Source organism: Centropristis striata, chromosome 8 (genome assembly GCF_030273125.1).
Source record: "Centropristis striata isolate RG_2023a ecotype Rhode Island chromosome 8, C.striata_1.0, whole genome shotgun sequence".
Classification (NCBI taxonomy): Eukaryota; Metazoa; Chordata; class Actinopteri; order Perciformes; family Serranidae; genus Centropristis; species Centropristis striata.
In genome coordinates this window covers 26,002,487-26,024,248 of record NC_081524.1, presented here as the reverse complement: position 1 = coordinate 26,024,248, position 21,762 = coordinate 26,002,487, and the positions used below count along the sequence as shown (strand labels likewise).

At 40.1% G+C, this 21,762-nt stretch overlaps 3 protein-coding genes across 3 annotated transcripts; all 3 read right to left on the bottom strand.

The window, feature by feature from the left end:
- Positions 1–3,674: 3,674 nt before the first annotated feature.
- Positions 3,675–8,949, bottom strand: rwdd1 (RWD domain containing 1). The gene is made up of 7 exons (XM_059339329.1): positions 8,757–8,949; positions 8,137–8,202; positions 7,097–7,227; positions 6,853–6,996; positions 6,607–6,739; positions 6,457–6,519; positions 3,675–3,989 (listed from the first exon to the last, which is right to left on the bottom strand). The coding sequence occupies exons 1-7, from the start codon at positions 8,827–8,829 to the stop codon at positions 3,877–3,879; spliced, it is 723 nt and encodes a 240-aa protein (XP_059195312.1). The 5' UTR covers positions 8,830–8,949; the 3' UTR covers positions 3,675–3,876.
- A 4,666-nt stretch (positions 8,950–13,615) lies between these two features.
- On the bottom strand, positions 13,616–17,125 carry LOC131976610 (calcium homeostasis modulator protein 5). Its single transcript, XM_059339715.1, has 2 exons — positions 16,556–17,125; positions 13,616–14,646 (listed from the first exon to the last, which is right to left on the bottom strand). Exons 1-2 carry the CDS (start codon positions 17,096–17,098, stop codon positions 14,257–14,259), a joined length of 933 nt encoding a protein of 310 aa, XP_059195698.1. The 5' UTR covers positions 17,099–17,125; the 3' UTR covers positions 13,616–14,256.
- Positions 17,126–17,546: 421 nt separating this feature from the next.
- Positions 17,547–21,548, bottom strand: calhm6 (calcium homeostasis modulator family member 6). Its single transcript, XM_059339688.1, has 2 exons — positions 20,807–21,548; positions 17,547–19,840 (listed from the first exon to the last, which is right to left on the bottom strand). Exons 1-2 carry the CDS (start codon positions 21,341–21,343, stop codon positions 19,406–19,408), a joined length of 972 nt encoding a protein of 323 aa, XP_059195671.1. The 5' UTR covers positions 21,344–21,548; the 3' UTR covers positions 17,547–19,405.
- Positions 21,549–21,762: the final 214 nt, after the last annotated feature.

The window sequence follows — 21,762 nt, the reverse complement described above, 5'->3', positions numbered from 1 at the left end:
TGATGCATCATTATTTTTTCTTCAGTGTTGGATTAAAGTGAATTATCTTAGTCTATAATGGTATACAGTGCTATGAAAAAGTATTTGCCCCCTTCCTGATTTTTAATTATTTTGCGTATTTGCCCCTAAAGTTTATAACTGGTTGTGCCAGCCTTGATGGCAACAACTGAAATCAAGAATAAATAAATCATGAATTAACTGTGATTAACCACATTTTTGGGGGGAAGTTTGAGTTCAATTTCACTATAGACACACCCAGGTCTGATTCCTGCTAGACCTGTTGAATCAAGAAATCACTTAAATAGAACCTGTCTGACAATGTGAATAAGGCTTAAACATCTCAAAAAACAGCACATCATGCTGTGATGTAAAGAAATTCAAGAACAGACGAGAAACAAAGTCATTGATATCTATCAGTATGGAAAGGGTTACTAAGCCATTTCTAAGGCTTTGGGACTCCAGCAAACCACAGTGTGAGCCATTATCCACAAATGGAGAAAGCTTGGAACAGTGGTGAACCTTCCCAGGATTGGCCGGCCAACAAAAATTATGAGTGCATCAATGACTCATCCAGGAGGTCATAAAAGAACCCAGAACAACATCCAAAGAACTGCAGGCCTCACTTGCCTCCGTTAAAGTCAGTGTTCAAGATTCAACAATAAGAAAGAGCCTGGACAAAAATGGCATCCATGGGGAGTCTCAAGACAAAAAACACTGCTGAGCTAAAATAACATAAAAGCTCGTTTCAGTTCGGCCAGAAAACATTTTGATGATCCCCAAGACTTTTGGGAAAATACTCTGTGGACTGATGAGATGAAGTTGAACTTTTTGGAAGGTGTGTGTCCCATTATATCTGTTGTAAAACCAACACAGCATTTCATAAAAAGAAGAAAGAATCATACCAACAGTAAAATATGTTGGTGGTGTTGTGATGGTCCGGGGCTGCTTTGCTGTTTCACGACCAGGAAGACTTGCTGTAATAAAAGGAACCATGAATTCTGCTCTCCACCAAAAAATCCTGAAGGAGAATGTCCGGCCATCTTTTCATGACCTCAAGCTGAAGTGGACTTGGGTTCTGCAGCCGGACAATGATCCAAAACACACCTTCTGAATGGCTGAAGAAAAACAAAATGAAGACTTTGGAGTGGCCTAGTCAAAGTCCAGACTTATTTCTGATTGAGATGATGTGACATGACCTAAAACAGACCGATCATGCTTGAAACCCCTCCAATGTGTCTGAATTAAAAATAATTAAATAATAAAAAGAAGCGCTGTAAAAGACTGATTGCAAGTTATTGCAAACGCATGATTACAGTTTTTGCCGCTGAGGGTGGCCCAACCAGTTATTAGGTTAAGGGGGCAATTACTGTACTTTTTCACATAGGGCCAAGCAGGTTTGGATAGCTTTTGAGGATTAGATTTATCATATAAATGTTTATATATTAAAAAGAAATTGGTAAGGGGGCAAATACACAGCACTGTATGATGATTTTCACTTGGCCTTCTCCTACGACAGGTAAAAGTTAGGGGTGTGCCTGATCATTTCTAGAGCCTCCTGTGTGCTGTGATGTCTTGCAATCTCCAAAGTGACTACTCCAGCACTACTGCTCATAATTATAACCATGGCTGCAGTGCACCTGCATAAACAACCTGAACGAGAACCAAAACAAAGTGGAAATCTGATAAATGTGGGGCAAATGTAGATTTTTTTCCTGTTCCTATCTTCTCATCTTCCTCTGCCTCTTTCCGCTGTTTCTCCTCCTCTTGTCTGTTTTTCATCACATTCACTATTTCATTCATTCATCATTATCCAATATCAATAGTGACACACATTTCAGTAGCAAGGCACCCTTGCAAAAAGCAGTAAAAAGTGTGAAATTTTGCTACATGGTCCACCTGGTGGACAAATATGAAAAAACAAAATTGAAAGCCAGCTGTGCAAAATTAAATCTTACCATAAAGGAATGCATTTTTTGTTAAGATAAATGTGGGATCAAAAACGTAATTTTCAATGGCTTTCAATGGGACATTTTTTGACGCTACGAACAAATGAGTCAGTTTGCCGGCGAAAATCCTATACCAATCACATTATCTGGGTGTCTTAATGGGAGTTGGAGAACTCCGACATTAGTCGGACTAAGTCGTTTACATACACTTCAGTTGTCCAGTTATAATCAGATTAAGGCAATAATTCAGTGTCTCAGAAAATTTGAATATTACATAAGATAAATAAAAAAAGGCTATTTTAAACAAATGCAATACTCCTGAAAAGTATCATTTCTATACACTCAATACTTGGTTGGGCTCCTTTTGCATGAATTACTGCATGAATACTTGGTGGCATGGAGGAGATCAGCCTACGGCACCATGTTGCTCTCGTCCTTCAGGTCGTCTGGTGTCTCTCACCTTCCTCTTGACAACAGCCCATAGACTCCTATGGGGTTCAGGTCAGCCCAGTTTGCTGGCCAGTCCAGCCCAGTAACACCATGGTCACTGAACCAGCTTGTGGTACCTTTGCCAGTGTGGGCAGGTGCCAAGTCCTGCTGGAAAATGAAACCAGCATCTCCAAAGAGCTTGTGGAAGCATGAAGAGCTCTAAAATGTCCTGCTAGATGGCTGCTATGTTGACTGTGGACTTCAGAAAACACAGTGGACCAACAGCAGCAGAGGACATGGCCCCAAATCACCACTGACTGACTGTGGACTCACATATTGAACTTTTTCACAATATTCAAATTTTCTGAGACACTGAGTTTTGGGTTTTCATTGTCTCTAAGCCAGAATCATCAAAATTACAAGAAAAACAGGTTTGAAATATTTCGCTCTGTGTAATGAATTTATATAATGTATGAGTTTCACTTTCTGAAATGACTGACAAAAAATACTTTCTTCATGATATTCAAATTTTTTGAGATGTACCTGTACAAATCATGATGTTCAATGTTTATTGAATGTGATGTAGATTTGAAAATATAATTTGACAACAGTATATCAAAGCGTTTAAACCAGCTACAACAGAAAACTGCTTTCAACATTAGAAACTAGAATGCACTAAGAGCGCGAACACCTCCGTCAAAGCAAAAGGGTGCATTCAGGTGCTTCTGACTCTGGTGTTTAAGTGAGATTTAGTCATATTGTGGAAACTACACGGACACTACAAAGATGATGTGTTGTATTGTTTTACTCAGTGACTTGTGTGAAAACAAAGAACAGAAACGGATCAGATGAGCCATGAAATATGATCGGAACTCTTTTTAAAAAAAAAGTAATTCGTGTATCCATCTTATGATTCAGATCTGCTCCAAAATGGAATGGGTTGCTCTACGGCCCATGCTTCACTCTTCCACCAAGTTCAATGAAAAACCGACAGGAGGTTATTCTGTGCGGACAAGCAGACCGCAATATAAAGAACTGTTCAATCTCCATTATGTGGTTTTCATTTTCATAGTTGATAGTATGTTTTGCAACCAATACGTCTTAACTTTTACTTAAATAAGAGTTTGAATGCCATAATCTTACTTGTAATAGTGATGGAGTACATTTATATTTTGGGGTATCCTGATTTAAATGTAATCTTAATCTTAAAGCATGTGGTCCTTTCTCTGGCCATCCTGTGTATTTTACTGCCCTCTTGTGGCCAAGTTGCAGGCCTGTCACTGTCAAACAGCACCGGAGTCAAAAGACGGATGTTTATTTGGTCAGTTTCATTGTTGAGGCATAGAAATGAACACTCGTGTTTGTGTAATGTACGTGTTGTATTTATGAAGATTTCCTGCCCAGCTGCTGTTAGAGTCTTTCAAACATAAACGTGTCTGGTCAGATGGTGATGGTCAGGACCAGCTGATGTGGTCCTGACTGTCCTCTGTGCTGCTCCTGTTTAGTCCTCATCACTTCCCATCTCTAAAGGGTCAAAGTCTGGGTCGTCCTCATCCAAGTCCAAGTCCTCAATGTCCTGGAACAGTGACTCGTCCACTTCAACGTTGTTACCAGCTGCAGAAGAAGAAAGGAGGTGTGTGTTAGAATTAAACAAGTGTGAAAAATAAAACACTCAGCAACAGATTAGGGCTGAATGATTTGGGGAAAAATAGCTAATTGCGATTATTTTGACTACTGATGCATTATGATTCATGACATTGGAGGGAATTCTTTCTTTTTGAATCATTAATCTCAATTTCATTTAGAAATATACAACATCTCAACCAAACCACGGCTTCAGTCTACAGAGTGAAGAATCTCTGCAGCGCCACAATGGGATTTTAACACACATACATTTGCCTTTTAAGAAACATTCCTAGATTTTGGATACTACACAGCCCATATTGTATTATAGACGTAAGCTTTGAGTGACGCTAGATATTATTGATATTCTTACAATGCTCAATAGCCCCAAAATCTCTCAATTCCCTCACCGTTCACTGCAGTCCTAAATGTGTTTGTACCAAAAATGATGACATGATCTACTTAAACAGCAATGAACGTCTTTAAAGACAGTGCCTACTCACAACAAAGCTCACATGGGTGAAAAACAAACCCAGACACTGATCTCAAACTGCTTCACATCTCGGCTCTTATTAAATGTCCATTCGGACTAAACTGGAATCCCCACATCACTGCTGTAGGCCTCCATCAACCAGTCACAGTCAAAGGTTATTCAAGTTTGTGAGGACTCATAATATATTTAGTGAAGAAATGGAAGTTGTCATTATATTACCATGTGGATCATTTGACATCACTTGTGAAAAACAGTCTGTCTTTACTAAAGCTGGGACACACTACACAACTTTCAGTCTTTACAGGTTTTGAAAAGACTTGGAGTTAGGGGTGGGCGATATGGCCCTAAAAGATAATCACAATATTTCAGGGTATTTCTGCGATAACAATATTCTTAATGATATTACAAAATATCTCCCCCCTGGGAGAAAATGTTCTATTTTTAAGTACAATGCATCAATCTCATTCACTTTGAGAGCTAAATGTGATCAAACACCTCACATAATATTTTCACAGTAAACAGGGCTTTCCACCAGGACATGGAGCAGCCAGACAGGGTTGAAAAATATATATTTTTTTTTAACAGCCCAAGTTTGGTGCATATTTTAATGCCACTATTCCATCATATACACTGATCTTATTATTACACATTTTAATGAAATAATTTATAGGAGAATAAAGGTTCTTGTATGTTTTATTTAAGACATCTTATTTTGACAGTCTTCTTGTAAATTCTGTGGTGGATTTAACAGACTGTGCTCTTATTTTGAAAGCTGCATGTGTCTAGCGACAGGAAGTAATCACAGCTTTTTGTGAATAAAACATTTACATTTAGTCATTTAGCAAAACAACTTTGATTGTTAGCTAACGTTAACTCGTGGCTTACGAATGGCATAATCCAGCATTGTGTTCAGACTGTTTGGACCTTTGACTGGCCCGGACAGGTTGATAGTATTTAGCTCAGCTCGTGCACACGCAGACGCACACTGAGAGATGATGTGGGGTCAGGACTGATCCAGACAGATAGGCACGTTTCTCTGTCATGCTGGAATTGTTTTGAAGCACAGTGGAAGGGCACCTCGATAAATTCAGTGCGTGTGTGTAAGTATGTGAATGTGCGCGCATGTCTTGGAGGAGGACGGAGAGGTGGGTCGACGTTTGACTTACTGACGGCTGACAGACACTCTGTTGCTGAGCAACAACAACACAAAATAACTTGAAGTTAGTAGCTTGAAATGTGACGGAAGTGCAGCACATGAGACTCCGGCAGGCCGCCACGGTCTAAGTAATTAATGGGAAGTCCTGCATTTCACTCAAAAAAATTATACCGGTATAATAGTGAACAATACGATACGGCACACCCCTACTTGGAGTACACACTACATGACTGGTTTCAGCAGATTTTGTATGATGACTGAAAGACTGGGGATCACACACTTCACACAACTGCGCCTGATTAGGGACCAGACTACACGATCTGTCAAACCGACTAAAGCCAACTGAACGCATCAAACTCGTTTTTGATTGACTGAGATCGGGTCTGGTCTGTTCCTCTCACACTTGCAGATTTGCATCTTCACTCCTCACACAATAACATATTTTTGTGCCAACTGTCCTCATCAGATGCAGATTTTGCCCGAGACTGTTTTTTTACAGAGGACTAATAGAAAACTTCATCACAGGTGCAACAACAATCACCTGAAGATCAAAATCAGAAAAACCAAAGAGTTGGTAGAGAACTACCAGAAGAACTGGACACAACAAAAAACGTGTAGCCATCACGGCAGACAACACTACAGGATCTCTACAATACACAGACAGCGATGCAGAGGCATAAAAAGGTGTTGTTCCTAAATTAAACAACTTATATTTTCATTTCTATAAAAATCATGTATAAGGTTTTGACTCTGTGAAAAAAAAGAAACCTTTTAGTAGCTTAAAAACAGCACCAGTTTCAAACACTCACTGTCTTCAAGGAACTGGATGTCAGATGTGTCGAGGTTGTGGTCTGTCTCAAACAGCTGTTTACCTGGTGACATACACATAACATTTTCTTCAGCTCATATATTTATACATCGACATAGAAGTGTCTTTAAGTGACAGCATCAGAGTTTACCAGTGAGTTTGATTTTTCCTGCCTGCTCCTCTTCTTTCTGTCTTTTCCTCCTCAGCTCAGCCATCTCCACCTCAAACCTTGCTTTCCACGCCAAGAAGTTTTCAATGGTTACAACTGTGCCCTGGAAAGCCACCTGTAACACACACACACACACACACACACACACACACACAATTTGAAACTGATTTATCACAAAGTAAAAATCTGATAAATGTGGGGCAAATGTAGATGTTTCCCTGCTCCTACCTTCTCGGCTTCCTCTGCCTCTGCCTCTTTCCGCCGTTTCTCCTCCTCTTGTCTGTTTTTCATCAAATCCACTATTTCATTCAGTTTCTCCTGAACAGCTGTCACCAGGGTGAAAATCATCACCATGCCCAGGTTCTCTTCTGCCTACAGAGCGACCACATATGTACACTGTTGATACTGATCCCTGTTTGACAGAAGAGCCAACAGAACTAAAGAAGATCACATGAAGGTGAGACGGACACACCTGCTGCTGCAGTAAGCTGAGGATGTCCTCAGCATCACTGTCCTCCAGGTTCTCCTGGGCATGGATCTCCCACAGCGGAGGCTCATCTGGGTATTTCTCTACATATGTGAACTTTAATGTTGCTTCCACGGCTGCAGGAGAAGCGACCACTCATATTATCACAGTGTTTCCTATACATCTGACACAACTTATTTGATATTTCAGGGTATTTTTGCAAAAACAATATTCTTGACGACGATATGACAAAATACTGAAAAATATATTGAAAATATGATTTTTTTAAAATTATTTTCGAGTCTGTATGAATAAAAACCTTACAACAAAATAAAAATCAACCATAAAACTAAATTGTAGTGTAAAGCTTAAATCTCAACAGTTGCCAAATACAATTTTTTTTACTCTTGACTCATTAGTGCAAAATGGAATTATTAGAAAATAATAATGCAAATGTCAGTGGTGGAATGTAACTAAGTACATTTACTCAAGTAGTGAAGTTAAGTACAATTTTGAGGCACTTCTACTTAACTTGTGTGTTTCCATTCATGTAACTTTATACTTATTGCAAATATTGTATTTTTTAACTCCACTACATTTAGCTGACAGCTTTAGTTACTTTTCACATCAACAATTAACATATGCACGTTTATAAATAAAACCACGTAACAGAATATTAGTTAATAATAGTTCAAAAGAGCGCTACCTTGACGACAGTAAAATGCTGCTTGAATAAATGCATCAAAAATAATTATCCAACAATATATATAGAATATATATAATATATGCTGCTACTTTTGTGCTTCAATTAAAGTAAGTTTTAAATGCAATGATCGAGAAGTAGGAATGTTGCCATTATCACAATATGCATTTTTTTCCCCATAAAAAATATGGCAGTATCATCATGAATGATACGATATGGCACAGCCCTACCTGTCATGCAATTGTATCATCAATTTGGATCAAGGGGTGAGATATTTAAATTATGTTAAACATATTATGTGCAATAGATGTCATGTTACAATCACACACATCAGTGTACTCACTTTCACCATCTTCCCCTGCGTCTGACGTCACAGTGATGCTGAAGCTGGTGGGATCATCTGAAAGCACTGTAAACACAAGTGGATTACTTCAACATGGTGCAAAGTCATGAAAAAAAAACTTAAACTGAATTTTTTGCCAATTCATAATCTGATGATTTGGGCAAGATTACGCTGGGCATCACCAAACATACACTTAATGCTGCTGTCAGGAATGTCATCAATAAATAATTGTCCGTGAGGGCTCTTTTTGTTTGGTGTATTTATATAACATAGAAGCAGCCCCAAAAATATCTACAGCACATTGTAGATGGTGTCCTGTGACATGGGAAGAAAAGTTGGACAGAATCTGAATGGAGTTTGGTGTAACATTACCGGTGTGTCCCTAGAAAGGCCCACTGTCTGTCTGTAGCAGCTGTCAATCACTGCAGCATGTCCAACATTTAGCTGGAGGAATATTACAACGACACTACATGTGTAGCTCGGAGAGCCAGAGGAGGTGTTTGCTGGATTCACCCATTAGTTTATAACGTTAGCAATAGGCTAACAGACCTGTACTGGCTGCTCTGTGAGCTAACGTTAGCAGTGTCCCGTTACATTGATAAAGCACATACAACTCAGACCTGTAAATGAGTCTGGATAGATGGACTCTATAGCTTCCAGCTCATTCCTCTGCTCTTCGCTGTAGTCTGTCATTGTCGTGTGGCAGTAGGTTATCTGGGAGTTAGACAGACCATCACCGCTGTGTTGAAGCTAACACCCCGCTGCTGCTGCTGTGCTGCGTGCTCCTCCGGCTCGGTACTGATCGATGACTTCATAGCTCTGCTGGTCTGGTCTGATAGCTGCTGTGGACACTGTACCCATAGACTGTACCGGTCCATGTGGTCGACATAACACTGCTGCTGTTCGGACACGTGGCCATTATACCATGGTTATACCTGCAGGTGTTTCTGCTTTATTCAGGGATTATTCAAAAACTTCTCTGTCATATTTTTACATTTTATGATCCATTGTTTAGGTCTGCACGCGTGCAGGAAACCATGATTTTTTTTCCTCCACCAACTTTATTTAAAAAAACAGTTAGAGCAATGCGCAGACAACACGACAGCGCCACTCACTGGAAACGGAAGGAATTGAGAGATGCAGCTTTTGAATAATTTAAAAGTCTCAATATCTTTCAAAATTACAAGGGTATATATATATAGAACAATCCTTCCTACCACAGAGTCAGTATTGCAAGATCTCAACTGTATAACAATACAATTTCCACATGGGACAGCACTCTAATCCAAAAGGGATTTTTTGACAGTCATTATATATTGAGAAATAAAGACTAGCTCAAGTAAAGATCATCAGAGTTAAGAAATAGAAAAACTCCTTCTATTGTGAGCTTGATGGAGGTGAGGACTCACAGGTCACAAATTCCATAAACCTGGAAGACACCATGAAGCACATCAGACGATTGTTCATTTTTCTTGTTGTTTTTATGTTTTCAATGCTTGACGTTACTACTCAAGAGTTGCTGTATTGATTGTACAGTTCAGTAGATGCTGATACTCAGTAAGGTTTCATGTTTTGTTAAAAAAAAAAAGAACACTGTACCACTGAAATGCTTATGAAATATATAAAATATTAAATGTTAAATAAATGTTGTTTAGTTAGTTGTATGTTAAATAAATATTAAAACAAATAAATGAGCATGGCTCAGCAATAAAATACATTATAACAACAATGAATGCTTTAGCCTACAACAATTAATGCTTTTATCTTTTTATTACATTTATACTATACATCATAAATTATTTCTGGCTGGAATTTTATTTCACATTTAATATTGTAGTTCTGAAGGACATATGAGTTGTAAAGGATTACTGGGTCAGTCACTAATTTTTTACAGGCTGTCAGCTTGTTTACAAATGGAATGAAGGGTAAAACCAGTCTGGGGAGTTTGACGAGTTTCAGTAATTCTGTCAGGATGACTGTAACCTCATGCTACCCCTATGCTCAGTCTGGTTACCATACACATTAGGGTTGATGGATTATGAGGCTAAATGTGTAGATGACAGCAAGTCAGTTGCTGTGTGTCCCTATGAGTCACACACATGCTTGCTTTGAACGAGGGAGCGCTCTGGGAACACTTTTATTGGGTTGACTTTGGTCGATGATACTATGACATGACTCCGGTCAAAGGATTTCTTTCCAGGTATCACACTTCTAGTTACATTTCCAAGCTGTATGTACTAGTGATGTGAATTTGGTCTCTTTTTAGTGATCCGGATCATTTGTCTCAGCTCACCGAAACATTTAATCCAAATGGCTATAATTTAATGGTTTGATTCTGCAAACTGTCTTTTTAATTTAGAATTTCCTGTTCTCTCGGCTCCCAAATGGCTCTTCATTTTACCACTTATACCTTTTATAATTCAGCCAAATTTAGCACTGTTTTGACTTGTGATTTGTATTTGAACACATATATCACATACATTTCAATAAATTGCTGTAGCCAATTGCATTTACAGTTGTAAAATCCCTTGTAACTCTCTAACTTGCTTGAAGAACCACTCTGCTACACAAAGCAGATAGAAAAGTCCTATAAAAACCTAAGCAAAGATATTTAAAAAAAGACAGCTATTGATATTTTATTTTTTTTATTTTAATACACATACTGTGTGTTTTTACCTGATGCATGGGGGTAGCAGCAGCCGCAGCAGCAGCAACAGGGGCAGGAGCAACAGGTGGAGTAGTGGCAGCAGCATGCTAGCCTGCCTTTTTTCTTCCAACTCAACTTCTGGATGTCCAGTTCTCTAATACCTGTAAGTTATTAGTGGACCCTGCTGGATAGGAGAGCTTCACTTTACAAATCCTACACTGTGCTTTCATGTTGTCACAAGTGTCAAAATGCATCCAAATGCTACTTCTTTTTCAACTTTCACTCATCTTTGCACCTCACTCCTCTCTCGTCTTCACTCCTCCTCCTCCTGTCATGTCTCAGAGCTGCCACCCCGCCCCTCCCTGCTTGGTGGTATGATCCTTGTCAATCTTCACACGATTGGTTAACACAGCATGCACGTGACACCCATAGTCAGCCCCAGTAGCACCCACAGGTACTTTTCCTAATGAGAAAAAGGAAGAACGGCTCACTGACGGACGTGAGCCGGCTCCCATCATTCGCTTAAAAGAGCCGGCTCTTTGAACCGGCTCATTCCCGCCCAACACATCACTAGGTTGTGAGATCTGAAAATAATACGCTGAGTACAACCACAGTGTGATCTGAATGATGGTAATGAGGGCTGGGCAGGCACTCTTTATCACTTTTCCCACTTAATATTCAAAACAGTGCCTATTCCCATAAATCACAGCCTCTTGAACATGAACAAAATGATGTCATAGAGTAGCAGAGCTCCAGGGACGATTCAAGTTTCAACTTGTCTGTGAATCATTACAGGTGAAAACAGACCTGTGGCTAAATTAGCTGGGTATGGCTCCCCTACTCTTCATCAGCTCACTAGAGAATACAGATTAGAGTACTTGAAGCTAATGGAAGTTTAAAAAAAAATAAATAAATAAAAAAGAGAGGCTGTCAAATATTATAAACACATTAAGTACATTTAATTTTGTTGTTATCGATTTATAGAAGGCTGCAGTTGTATAAAATATGATCTAATCATGTTTAGTGGATTAACTTGTACTATCAATTTGAATGACTAGGCTGTTCTTAGCCATCCATCTAGGATGGACTAATAAAGTTTGTTCAGTAGAGTGAACTTTGAAGCCGCAAGTTTGGCATTTTGGCCACTGCTGTCTGCCATCCTCGCCTTAATTTTGGCTGGTAAAAAAGTACTTATTGGAAGAAGAAGGAACAACCAACTCCTCTCTGTGTTTTGTACAACCAAACACTGAACAATACATTTTTTAGGCAACCATAACTTTGATGATGTAAAAACCTGCTCTGAAAGAAAAGAAGTTCTGGGTATGTACAGTATAAAGGGCCGTACATGTTACCATGGATACACTGCTCCAGGTGGAAGTGAACTGTTAATCATAAAATAGCCCTGCCCTAAGCATATTTGACCTAATCAGTACTTTCAAGTCCTCTTAAATACAGCATGATGTTCATTGAGCAAATAATGGTCCTATTTAGATTGAAGTAGATGATAGAGACCATAAACCTTATTATGAGAATGTTGACTGAAGTCAAGTAAGAAGAAGGGTAATTTTCTCACAAATTTCTATACAATCAAAATTCTTCTTGCAACCAGTAGAGATGCCCCTTGCTGGATATTAGAAAGAATGCAGGTTAAAGACACTTCGGCATCTGCTTTACTTTTCAGACCCAGAGGCAGGGTCCACTTCTTTTATACAGTAAGTGGTTGTATCTCCTGAAAAAAGTTTGACATAATGGAATAATACGATTTTTTCCTTTAATTCCATACAAGACTGCAAATAAATGAGAGGTGCCCAGTGTGACTGTAGACATGGCTGGGCACCGTGCTTACTTTGCCTGAGGATCGGACAGGATGGAATGCTGAAAGACTGCACATCTGTCAGGAATGTAATTACACAGACCTCACACCTTTTACAGAAGGATAAACATTTCCTCCACACATGATAACCCTTACAGCCTTAAATCTCACACATGACACAAAAACAAGAGACACTTGATGCAGTAGTACAGCTTACTTTATACATGTAGTACACTTTGTCAGTTTTTAGATTAATTAGTCATCAAAATATGTAACCAGGGCTGTAGCCAGGATTTGAAAACAGTACTAAGGCCATGAGCGAAAGTCCCACTTTACACTAAAAAACAAACAAAAACAACTAAACTTACTGGCTTGTTGTTGTTGTTTCTCCCCTCTGGTTTTTATCTGCAAATATCAGCAAGTGTGTGTCAAACACAACATTGCACTCTTAACAACATCTGCTGAAAGACACTAAAGTGAAGTTGGCATCATTTTAAAGTAGCATATGAGGGGCATTTTATGCCATCGCTTCAGATGCCTTAACGTGTCAAGTGTAGACTGAAATAGCTGAGATTGTCTCATCCATCTCTCTTGGTGATACATGTTAAACTCAAAATTTGTCATCATAAAGTAAACAATTATTTGTACATTGAGACGAGCGTGTGCACAGGCGTCCACTACGTTGGCTCGTGGCACGATAGGCCTACTTGTCACCCGTCACCCCTTCATTATCTGGTGAAAATGCCCCCCATAGTAGCAAACAGTCTGATTTGCTAACTATCAAGTCTGTGTGGACAAGTCTATAAGTACAACATTTTGTACATGATACATCTGCAAGAGTTAGCTAGTTTGTCAGTGTTGCTAATGACAACATACTGATAATATTGATTTGAACTAAGATCTATTTTAGTGTGCAGTGTCTGTATCAGAGTATAAGCTTTGTTGTGCTGTAAACATCATATTGCTGTATACTAAGAAAATAACATATGTGAGTCATGTATGGATGATGCATAAAGTAGCTATGAGAAGAAGAAGAAGATTACTTTATTAATCCCACAATGGGGAAATTCAACCTCTGCATTCAACCCATCCTATTTTACACACAAGTGAACACACCATACAAGGAGCAGTGGGCAGCACATTACTGCGCCCATTACTGCTATGTGGGTAAAATTACATTTTGCTTGGTTTATAATGTATTTAATATTTAACTGGCTCCAATAAAACAACAGCTCGCCTATAAAATGTGCTTGATCCATTACTGAACTGAAAGTCGTACACCCTTTCTCAGAAATAATAACAAGACATAACCTCAGTGTTTTCAGTCATAGCTACAGCCCTGACTGCAACTTCTTAAAGTTACTATAAGTTATAGTCATTCAGTTACTTTGCATATCCAAAGTGTCAAAAGCAGTAATAATAATAAAAGTTATAAAAGACCTCAAATGCATACAGTGTTACAGAGGTAGGGAAAATAGTGGTTATACCCATTAATGTGCTTAGTAATGGTCACATTCTTTGGAGTGACATGCTGAAAGGACAGCTTTGTCAGTGAGCAGACAGCCTGGGTCAGCTTCTCCTGAGTCAAACATGCACATATTATAGACTTAGATTTAAATACCAACAGTGATGAGTGTGTCTCATCACAGTTGTTTTTTCCTCAGTGCATCTCTATTCCATAATCTGAGTCCAATACAGGTCTCTTCTCTGGTGTGTAGTCCCTGTCTGTCCTCTCCACATACCGCTGCAGGGTGCTGTAATACTGTTCACTTGTGGAAAAGGTGTAGTATGCAGAGATCTCCTCCCATGCCTTGTGGTTGGGGAAAGGGAACGCTTCAGGATCCTTGTTCTCAAAGAAGCTGTGCAGGTTTCTTTCGGCCAGTTTGGTGGCGTAGTCCAGAGCATAGGAATCAAAGCGCTCCTTCTCCTTCTCCACATAGCGTTTCCAGAAAGTGAGCTGCAGGTAGCTGACTTTGGAGCGACAGTTACTGTAGCAGGAACCCAGGAGGCCAACGATGGCAGAGATGATAATAATGCACCAGCCCAGGATCTGCAGACATACAAGAATGATACATAGCCACTGATGCACACTCAACGCCATGAAATGCCACTAGAGAATATATATATTCAGTTCTATCTTTAACATCCCCTACAATGAGGGGTGTTTAATGGCTGATGGCGATGCTTTCACACCAAGCTGCCTATTGTCTAACTGTTAACTGAGTTAAGATTTGACCCTTTTTTATAAAAAATTACAATCCCCCCAAAAAACAGTAATCTGTATGGTTTCTCCACTTCACCTTCACTGCAATTATTTAAGTAATAATAACTCAAGGTCCACCTTCTAATTCTCTGAAGCTTCATCTGTGGGTTTGCAAAGTTGGAAAAAAACCCCTCTGTATTCACTTATGTACTGTGTCTGGTGATGAACAGAAACTTTACTTGTTAAAGATAGTAATAGAGCAGTTCAGATTTTTTTTTTTAATCCTGCACATCCCCTTTCATACATGTAATATATAATAGCTCCAAGGTTAATTTATTCATCATTCATCATTTTACAAAGCAGGTTTGGAGAACTGTGGCCCCTTCATGCTACACATACATTTTAAGGAAGTGCGCAGTAGGATAGATGGGGAACCAAAAGGTGCGTTTCCACTAAATACCCGGAATGAGGCGGGTCTGCCTCTCTGAAACGCCCCTAATGTGAATGTGAGCCGTCCTAGCAGCCGTTTGACCGACCATTTTTGTTCCTGTCATAGAGTATGGCCGTTTTTCTCCCCTGAAAAAAGCCTGGTTGCTGATTGGATAGAACGCTAAGCGGGATGTGACGTAGTACTCGACGCCACAACAACAAGCGTCATTTTTAAAAGCTGGCGAAGTATCGAGTAGTCACAACAATATAAAGTCTTGCTAGGTGACATGCCACCATACCTCAGCACTTTATTAAACTGGTCACATAGTAATTATCCAACAGGTTCTAGTGATTTCTTAATGCTCAATGGTCCCTAGTCTAATACTGAATTTGGAAAAACTGCTTTCAGTTTTTCTGCTGCACCTAACTGGAACATTTTAAAACATTCACTCAAACTCAACACAATTATAACTATGAGTCAGTTTAAAACTATGATAACCAATAACTCTGCCTTTTACTGAAACTGTTTTTCATGTTTTTCAAGTGTTTTGTCTGTGCTGTTTGTTCTTCATTGTGTTTTACTCTCAACATCATTGTAAATGAGGGGTTGCCCTCAATGATTCCTCGAGAATTAAATAAAGTATAAATTAAATAATAATCGCTGCCATGTGTATGAACACAGTGCCAGAAACACAGCAGTTCTGCTCCTCCCATCTCAGGGTCTCTGTCCTTATTGTTTACGTTTGGCGCGTCTCCCGTGTGATGTCACGGTCGAAACTGTCACTAAGCAATTACACGATGATCAAAAACCATATGTCCCCTCCGGAGTCTCAGAGATCCCTCTGGGGTCTTTTTTATAATGGAGACACGCTGAGTGAGTTTCTGTTTGAGCGGGCGTCGTCTGAAACTTTCCCAGCGACCACTCTTTCCCCTAATGGAAACACGCCTAATGTATTACTGTGACCACATGATTAGTGTGGCAAACCTCCAGGCCACAGGACACCCCAGGACTTCACACATAACAGGAACACAAATTCAGGAAACGATCGCTAAGCATTGCAATTCTATCTACCTAGAGACAGAATAATCAACATTGAAGCATCAGAGGCTGGCATATTCCTGGTTTACAGTCCCTATCAAACACATACCTCCAATAAGATGAGGTAACCCTTATGACATCACTATGACATCATCAGGGGTTATTTTCTAGAGTTGACAAAGCTCCTCCAGGTGCACAGAGGACATGAAATGTGTGCTTTAAAGGATTTGCTGGACTACCTATGAGAAGTTGACCCCCCAGACACAGACTCAGGTGTGTGTCTCTTACCTGTGACTGGGCCCTGAACATCAGCAGCAGCTCCATGCGCTCATCACTGGATAGCTTAGACCGGTCACATGGCACTCGGGAAAGCTCCTCTCGACACTTCTCGGTCTTGTTTTTACAGAACAGATCTACCACCAGGTTTTCATCGAGACCACTGATGGCACACTCATAAAAGGTCCCATTGAGCAGGGCCACGCAAAGCCACATTATCGGAGCCACACAGGCTCCGCTGAAGATGTTCAAAAACACCCTGAGGCAGCCAAAGCAGTTCCCACGGGGGCACAGCTTCATGGGATTGAGGCAGCAGCCGGTGTAGAGCCTCCACAACCTGGTGCTGAAGAAGAGACCTAAAACAAGCAGCACTGCAGCCGGACCCAGCAGGAAAGTCAACCCATAGGCAAAGTTCTGGTTGTGGTTGCAAGGGCACTGAAAGGAAACCATGGAGAAGACTCGCTCTCCGCCTATAGTCAGGAGAGCCATGAAACTGTAGCCAATGGTGGCTTTCTGGTTCATGAAGAAACGCAGGACCGTCTGGAAGTTATCCATGGTGTCAGCAGAAAGGTTTCGGACACACTCCACGGGCGATGAAACAAAGTTAAAGACGGGGAGTAAACAAGTAACTCGGTTAATTGTCTGTGCAGCCTGCAGTCATTCCCTGTACTCTGTCCTTTCACAAGCCAAAACACATCTGCCAAGCCTCTCTATGCCCCTCCCTTTGGCCGGCTCCTTTTCTCTTCAGACTCCTCCTCCAGTCAGTCTGACGCTCCCTCCTACTCTGAGCTTCTTTACTCATCTACTCCTCCTCCAGTCAGTCTGACGCTTTATTCCTCCACTCTTTCTCCAGGGGAAACTCCCTGCTATGCTGCCACTCAAAGGAACAGATTTGCTCAAGCTGTAAATAAGTTACCACCCTACTCCACTTCCCTTCCTCTGTTCACATTTACATCCCTTTTTTGTGATTCCCTCTTTAACACTCACTGTGTTTAGACATCATTTGCATTTTGTTTTTATGACTGCAGGTCTGCATCCTTTGACAGTGATGTGATCAGGATGTAGCCTGAAGCTATTTCATGCTGATGAAAAAACACAAAAACACGCCAAAGAAACTGAACAAATCATGCTTGTGTTTCCATTCACTTTTATATAAAACAGTCTCTATATACAAGAAATAAGAAGTATGACAACTTCATTTGTTTGTCTTCATGCACACACAATCATCAAACACAACAAACAAGTGTCAGTTCAGCTCGACAGCAGCGTGCATTTAACAAGAATGATATCGACTATTTGTATCCGGAATGACAAAACGTGCAAAAGAAGACACAAACATGCAGAAAATCGTACAAAACAAGAGCATCCATTCATTCTATTGAAATGATTCCATAGAGAACATACCATTGTTGCAGAGACAGAGAGAGGCAGAGACAGTAAGCATCAGCAGAGTAAACTGAGGAAGTGATCACATCCTCTTGGTGGTTTTTCTTTTCCATTCCATCAGAATGACTGCTCCGACTTAACACGCTGAGTGCCTTCTACAGGAAGTGGTTAAATCTCCTCTACGCATATGGAACACATCATTATCTGCCACCACTATAGAAACACCATCATTCAAGTCATTGAATGTCACAGTGATGGTACAGTGTTACAAATTGATACATTCATTTCTTCACTGATGCTCACATGCTGAATGTGTACATGCACTGTACATATGCAATCTACCAGCAGTGCACAGGAAACCAGTGGTGAAGACAGCAAATTTCCTGTTTAGTTCACACTGACAGCTCTCATGATGTCTGCCTTGTTGCTGTCGTTTAAAAGTGATACCAGCAGTCTGCTGTCAGTCATGTTACCAAATGCCAACTCTTCTGTTCTTTTAAGTTTGTCTTTACTCACCAGGGTTTCTTATTTTTTATTATTTAACAATTTTGGTATCCCTCTCGGGATAATTCTTCATAACTTCTTTGATCTCTTTAAGGTGGAGTCGATGTCATTGTGATTGTGATTCTGGAGGAATTGAGATTGTTGGTATTTGAATTCAACCCAAACATAAAACCCCTCCAATCAGTGCTCCTTCAGAACATTAGCATGTTACTGATTTACTGTCTCTGTCAGCCTGAGCCCTTTTGTTGTTTCCATGTACAGAGCCTGGGCTGTGTATGAACACATGCAGTGGCGGTTCTACACAGGGGCCTACAGGGGCCACTGCCCCTGTGAAGAAGCCCTTGGCCCCTGCTGTGGCCCCTGTGTCAAATTAATATTAAATTGATCAATTTATAACGATGAACGACGGAACAATTCTTACCTATTTTTTGTTCAAACAATATCTCATTGTACACAAAAGGAACCCAGAATGTGTCTATTGTGTAATAGTTTAACTGTGCAATATAATTTTGTATATATAGATTAAAAAAAAGATAATTCTCACTATACTGCACTTTCAAAATAAAAAAAAGGAATTGTGCACAAAAATGAGAAATGTCAATGTTGTGCAAAAAGAATTATTGTTGGTAGGTGTCATTGTTTCAATCAGTGTATGTGTATCTTCCAAATATACTTCAATGAGATTTTTAAATGAGCTAAAATAAAGGTTTTGAATGCTTAAATATAATCTTTGCTGTTTTTTAATGGGCCCCTCTGATTAAACACTGGCCCCTGCTTGGCCCCCACAGTAAAACTGGTCTAGAACCGCCACTGAACACATGACTTTTTTCAAAACACACACAGACAGCAAGCATACTATGAGGAGATATTCACTTAATTTGAAAATGTATCAAGTGTCTAAAATCACCAACTCCCAATTTAACGTTTTAATCAAGCATCACTTTGGTGTAAGCCCAAAACAGACAAACCCCCTCACAGTGGCATCCTGCCATCATCTATAAAATCAAGAATAGCAGGAGTGTCTTCAGCAGGCTCGCTTGATTTGACTGAAAACATCCTGTGCATCTCTTTATCCATCCCTGTGTTTTCCTCCACATACCGGTGCAAGGTGCTATAGAAGTGGTCTTTGGTGCTGAACTTGTAGAGGGACGAGATCTTCTCCCAGTCATTGTTGGAAGGGGTGATGATATCTTCAGGTGATGTCCGCTTAAAGAAGCTCTTCAGGTTCCTGTCAGCAAGCTCTTTGGCGTGTTTAGAAGAGTATGAATCAAACAGGCTGCTCTCCTCCTGAACGTACGCTCTCCAGAACTTGAGCTGCAGGTAGCTGATGGGGGAGGTGCACCGGTTCACACAGGTCAGCAGCAGGTGGGACAGCATGATAGAGGTGATAAGCATCCAACCCAGAATCTGTGGTCACACACAGCATGATTTAGAGTCAGGTGTAGGAGATGTAAATACTAAGATATTTTTCACACATTCGTCAGTGAAATTAAGGGACACCATTTACATGAAGCAACAGAAAAAAAATAACTATAAAAACATGTTGATGCTGAGTGTCTGTTTCCTGTGTGCTGATTTTCCCTGGAAACAGTAAATGCTTTTTCAGGTCTGAATTTAAAACATGGCTTTTGCACACAAAACAGAAGAACATGTAACAAACACTGGATGGCACGAATGAATCTGAAAAAATCTGAAAAACTGAATCTGTATTCACATTACTCAAGTGCAGAAGTGAAACTCACACAACAACTGCAATTGCACAATATAATATGACATTGCAGATGGCATCTATTCTTCTTTTACTGAGGCCACATTTCAACTTTCAAGTTCACAAAGCTTTGCAGCTCATATGCTCCATATTTACATTTAGAACATCTAAAATGTAACATCATTCTCAAACCACCAGTGTAAAAGAGAGAAAGTGTCATTGTATGACTTTTATTGTCAAACTTGAAAAACATTCCCATTTTTATGGATGGTGGTATGCAGGTGATGCTGTCAACTCAACACTACTTAATTTTAATTTGATTTCACTTTTTTTTAAGAATAATATTTCCTGAAAGTTGTCTTGCATCACACTGTGATCAATGTTTCACATTACACAACATTTAACCCAAAAACAACATGAAATACTACAAACAGGGTCTTATTACAGAAACCTATGTTTAATAGTACTACTTGCAATTTTATATTGCTATAATGCTGTATTATTATGTTTATATATATTGGCTATAAACCCGTCTCAGGGTTAGGAAGATGATGCCAACATCACTCAGCTAAGATAAATTAATCAGCAGGTTTTTAAACTACTCTTTTAACATTGTTAACTTAAATCGCCCTTGCAAAAAGGAGAAGCACATGATGAGCACTGACCTGAGACTGAGCTCTGAGTCTGAGCAGAACATGTTCTCTGTCTTCACTGATGCCCTTTCCGCAGGGCAGGCTGGGCAGCTGCTGCACACACCGGAACCCAGACAACTGATCTCCACACAGATGTTTGTTATAAGTGGTCACATTGGTCCCGGTCATCGCACACTCATAGTAATTCCCGTTGAGCAGAGCCATAGCGATCCAGGTGGAGGGCGCCACCAGCGCGATGGTGCTGATCTGGATGAAGACCCTGCAGAGGTTAGTCAGCTTCTTCCAGCGGCACAGCTTGGCCCTGCGCTGACACACACCCGTCAGCAGCTTCCACGTCCTCTTACTCAGGGTGTAACCCAGCAGCAGCAGAGCCAGAGCGGGCACCAGCAGGAACACCATGCCGTAGAGGAAGTTCAGGTCGTTGCAGGGACACTTGAACACCGCTGAGGAGAAGACATGCTCCCCTCCTGCTGTCAGCAAAGCGACACACCCGAAACCCAGGTTAGCCTGTTTGTTGGCAATGTCAATAACAGTCTTAAACTTCTCCATCTCTGACTGACTCTGGTGTGACACAGCGACTGACACTTAAAGTTTCACTTCCACCCTTTTTATGTAGGCAATCTGTCGTCAAAACGCACATAAACCACCAGCACCCACAGGTGTCTGTAACTCTACCCAGCATGGTTTATTTATGGCTAGCCTTTAAAAAGTGTTAATGTGACACTGTGCACATCTGACTCGGTCTCGGTGAGACCATAGACTGTATATAAATAAGGGTGAGACACACAAAGAGAGAGAGAGAGAGAGAGAGAGAGAGAGAGAGAGAGAGTAACAATATTACACCTGACACATGCATATATTGTTGTCTCTTTGTTTACTTAATTTACTTAATCAATTGTATATTTGTCATTGATTTGTCTCACATTTTATCTATATATATTATGAAATGTATCCACTTTGTTTATATA

Excerpts from the sequence above, each read along its gene's own strand:
- LOC131976610 (XM_059339715.1), bottom strand. The coding sequence starts at position 17,098 with ATGGATAACTTCCAGACGGTCCTGCGTTTCTTCATGAACCAGAAAGCC. Across the intron at positions 14,647-16,555 it reads TGTTCAGGGCCCAGTCACAG|ATCCTGGGCTGGTGCATTAT; the intron begins GTAAGAGACACA and ends GTATGTCTGCAG.
- calhm6 (XM_059339688.1), bottom strand. The coding sequence starts at position 21,343 with ATGGAGAAGTTTAAGACTGTTATTGACATTGCCAACAAACAGGCTAAC. Across the intron at positions 19,841-20,806 it reads GACTCAGAGCTCAGTCTCAG|ATTCTGGGTTGGATGCTTAT; the intron begins GTCAGTGCTCAT and ends GTGTGACCACAG.
- rwdd1 (XM_059339329.1), bottom strand. The coding sequence starts at position 8,829 with ATGACAGACTACAGCGAAGAGCAGAGGAATGAGCTGGAAGCTATAGAG. Across the intron at positions 6,740-6,852 it reads AGGCAGAGGAAGCCGAGAAG|GTGGCTTTCCAGGGCACAGT; the intron begins GTAGGAGCAGGG and ends TGTGTGTTACAG. Across the intron at positions 3,990-6,456 it reads CATCCAGTTCCTTGAAGACA|CTGGTAACAACGTTGAAGTG; the intron begins GTGAGTGTTTGA and ends CTTCTTCTGCAG.